The sequence below is a fragment of the Oryzias latipes genome, chromosome 5 (genome assembly GCF_002234675.1).
Source record: "Oryzias latipes chromosome 5, ASM223467v1".
NCBI lineage: Eukaryota > Metazoa > Chordata > Actinopteri > Beloniformes > Adrianichthyidae > Oryzias > Oryzias latipes.
Genome location: NC_019863.2, coordinates 29,593,379 through 29,597,598, shown reverse-complemented (window position 1 = coordinate 29,597,598; position 4,220 = coordinate 29,593,379). Strand labels below are relative to the sequence as shown.

At 39.4% G+C, this 4,220-nt stretch overlaps 1 protein-coding gene across 1 annotated transcript; it reads right to left on the bottom strand.

Moving 5' to 3' along the window:
• On the bottom strand, positions 1–4,220 carry LOC101165473 (heme transporter hrg1-A). Its single transcript, XM_023955248.1, has 3 exons — positions 3,709–4,220; positions 1,890–2,057; positions 1–204 (listed from the first exon to the last, which is right to left on the bottom strand). The coding sequence occupies exons 1-3, from the start codon at positions 3,896–3,898 to the stop codon at positions 68–70; spliced, it is 495 nt and encodes a 164-aa protein (XP_023811016.1). The 5' UTR covers positions 3,899–4,220; the 3' UTR covers positions 1–67.

The window sequence follows — 4,220 nt, the reverse complement described above, 5'->3', positions numbered from 1 at the left end:
GCATTTAGAATATAACCTTTTTTTTTGCACACTTCAAAATCTCTGTACTGAAAAAGTTGAAAACTGCTCAGAAGTCACTGAGAATACTGATGTCAGCAAACTCTTTGCGGTAGCGGCGAGCAGACAGGGCGAGCAGAACCGCCCACTTCAGGCTCATGAAGCTCCACACACAGGACAGATAGAAGCTTCGGGGGTCGGTCAAAGCTGCAGCAGGAAGAGATGTAAAAAAAATGTAAATGAACGTAAAGTGTTTGGAAAGCAGCACAGATTACACAAACTACTCACAAACTGTATGACAAAAAATCTGCACAAAAAACAGCATCAGACGGTGGCGGCAAATTGGGTAAAAATCATAATGAACAGACTACCGGGAACGTTTCAAGATGATTAAGTCTACAACCACAACCAAAGTCCTGTTGACCTTTGACCTCGGGAAGAGGCTACTACCTTGAATAAAAAATAACGTCACCTTTTGCTACCTTCGATAAAATTAAACTCCTCCTAAGGATTTCGATCTATCGCCTCATCATTCCTGGAGCATCATTGTGGAGTTCTGAGGGGAAAAAACTGTTGGCTTTATTGCTGCTTTTACCGGGACATTGGGAAAAATAAATACATGAGTCGATGGCTCAAGCGGTTTGCAACGATATGACAAACGATGACCATATTAGGAATGTGGGCGTGGTTGAGAGAAAAACCAAGGACTTCCAGAAGTTTATTTTTGCCGATTCTTTTAAGAAATGGCATAGACCCATTTGTAACCCCCAGATGACCAAAAAATAAAATGGTTGCTATGGAGATAAAGTTTTGAAAAAGCGATTTTTTGGTGTATTTGTCATGCAGCTCCCAGCAGGCCTGGCAGGGGCAGAGGGGAACAGTACGGCACGATTAGCAGCCGCTCTGCCAGTGAGGGCGGGTCAAAGGAGGGCGCTGAGGGCAGGTAGCGCCTGCGGGCCATCCAACGCCGCTCCTGGCTTTAGCTGGATTTGCTTCTCATTAAAAAAAAATGAATGACACAACCCAGATATTTTCTATTTACCGGTACTCCATTTGATTGTTATGCATTGTGCTCTTCCCGTTTTTTCTCCAATAAACTGCAATAATATTTGTGGCATCACAGAATTTAGTCACCTTCCTCAGATGCTTCCACTCCTAGTTTTATGTACCTTCATGTCAGCTCTTCCTGAAGCCATAAACACCAAACTGTCGACACTAAGACAACAGGTTCAAATACGGAACTGTGTGACTTTTCACGTGGATTTGGGACGTTTATGAGAAACAACTGATTTCACGTGGTCGTTAAAAGCTAGCTAAGCGGTAATATTCTGGAGGAGATGGCGTGGGTTTAAAAGAAGCGCACATTCCCTACCAAGAAGCTTTGATATCAAGTCTGACAGTCAAAACTAGAAGTTAAATGAGACTGCAGAAGAAAAAAAAGAGTTCAAACAGGAGAGCAGAACATTTGGAAAACCAGAAACACACTTTTCAGGTGCAGCAGATACTTTTTGGAGATTGAAAGCAGAGCTGCTTGGAGAGGGAACGCTATAATATCCCAGCTTTCAAGAAGGAAATCTTGCCCTGGAACTGAAAACATGTGTTTTTAATCAAAGGCAGACAGAAATAAATATAGAGATGGGAGGTCTCCAGCAGGCAGCCTTAGGCAAACGCTTACTTATAAAACTTGATAAATATTCTAAAGTGATCGATCTAATCCTATTGGTAAAATTAATGCATTTGTTTGATGCAGTTTAGAGTCTTCATCAAACATTTTTTGCCTTTCAAACATACTCATTTTTCATGCTGTATCAGGTTAAAGAGCTTTCAGTAAAGTGACATTTGCATCAGAAGCATTATTTCCTGGTGATTATAAGCGATGTAAAACATCTTACACTCCTTTCTGCGGATCGCGATGGTCAGGAAGGTGATGAAGGCTGCAACTGCCAGCACAGAGAAGAAAAGCCCAGAGAGGAGGAAGAACTTAAGGCCCTTTAACCAGGTTCTCCAGTGGTCCTGCAGGTACATTATGTGAGTCATCAGGGTCCAAAGAGCCAACACACCTGTAGGAGAAAACAAGGAGTAGAAAATACTATCATGGCTGCAATGAACACATTATGAAAGTTGTCAAATTGGATTTGATAAAGCTTTATTTTTAATGTTTAATAAAAACGTAAACATAAATAATTAAAGAACAGATTTGAAACGTACACTGGAGCATGTTAACAACAAGCATAACTGATGGATAAATGATCAAAAATAGACTTAAAAACCCTTCGATTTGACCCTCTAAAGCTGAGATCTGCAATCTGCAACACGTAAAAAGAGCCATTCGGGTCAATTTCTCGCCGACCGCAACCCAGTAGGAGCCACAAAGTTCTTATTTTTAGAAAAATAAGACACAGATTTGCATTTATGTTATTGTTACTGTCATGATAATAGTAACCAGGAATTCCTATGGAATCAGTTGCCACCGGCAGTTAGAGAGATCACGCTCTGGGAGAGTTTTTGTTCCTCCATTTCAGCGCTTTAGCATCAGCCTAGCCCAGTTATTATGCTAGTTTAAATCTGTGTTAATTTGGGTTTATGCTTTTTATTCTTTTATGTGTTATTATTGTACAATGTTTTCTTCTCCCTATGTACAGAGCTTTGGGCCTCCTTGGCTGGTGATGGAAGGTGCTTTGTAAATAAATAAATAAAATGACGATGATGATGTTTTTAGCATAAATAAAACATAAACCTAAACAAAAAAAATAGCCTTTTTTGTGAAATATTAAAGTTTATCACTTTTGACAAAGGTTCACTAGACTTCTTTTCAAAACAAAAGACATCCTGTGCCTCATAGGATAATCTCATGCAGCAAATTAATAGTAAGTAGAGTTATGTCAGCAGTGATTAAAAAAAAAGGTTATTTACTGTTTGTGGGGCATCTCAGCCAGAAATATCTATAAATAGGTAAAATTAAAATCTTAAATATGTTCAAAAATAGAAAATCCACCTTGTAATCCGGCATGTCTTAATAAATATGAATTCTGGTTCTGCTCAATGTCCTGCAATAAATTTTCTGTGGTACACAGACCTAAAGATCTGTGTTTTAGTAGCCTATGACCCTGGTAAACTGAGTCACTGATGGATTTTTTGAGAATTATGGGTAGTGTAGTCACAAGCCAAGCAGAGTGTGCATGGTTTGAGTAAAGTTTGAGTTAGTTTACTTTCCTTTTTTTCTGTACTAATTACTTACATTTTAATTTACTGTAACTTTTGAAAATAATTTAAAACAAAATCTTTAACCAGGAAGCCAAAATTGAAGAATAAAAGAGCCACAGGCTGCAGACACACCTGCTCTGAAGGAATTTGTGTCAGAGATTAAAGTGCTTTTTAGAGATTATTATGCACTGATGCCAACAAAATCCCCTTTTTTCTTCATTTTCGTAAAAAGGGGCCGTAGCAGCAAATCTACAATAAAGGTTTATGTAATGAATGTTTAAATCTTTTTAAATGTACCTGTTAAAACTTCTGATGTCAGAGCCAAAATTGAATAAATCCATAAATATTCCATACGTAGGCTACATGTTGAAATTGCGAGCCTTATCTTAAATGTCTTTAATTTATTTACAAATTATTAACCATAAAACTGATTTATTTACGTTTTTATTTATTTATTTTTAACAGTTTCTTAATACGCAATGACCGCTGTCCTGTTGGTTAACTGACCTGACAGTCCTCCCACGGCTGCCGTCCACGGCTGCGTGTACGCGATGTTCCACACAAGGAAGGCGGAGAAGCCCACGAGCGTCCCGAAGGTCGCATAACCGACACTAACGACCGTTTTATTGATCCCCATGTTGGCGGTGAGTTCGGCGGCGCGCGCGTCCCTGCAGCACCAGCAGCAGCAGGATTTCATGGCAGCTGCATCCGGTCACCGCGTGCTGACCAGCGAGTCCGTCCTGCTGACTAATGACTGCTGACAGGCAACGAACCTAAACATGACAAAGCATTAACAGAGCTTCAATTTGTGCTTCGTCACCCAACAAAGCGATCTGCCGTCAGCTAAAACAGTGAACGGACACGGCGCCCTCTGTAGGCGCAGAAAAACATTTGATTTCTTTGCAGTACCTAAAACTCCTTCGTAATAAATAAATAAATAAACTTGCTAAAATTAGAAATAAATGAATGAAACACTTGTGCATGCTTGTAATAGTAACCTAAAAGATATTTTTTTACTA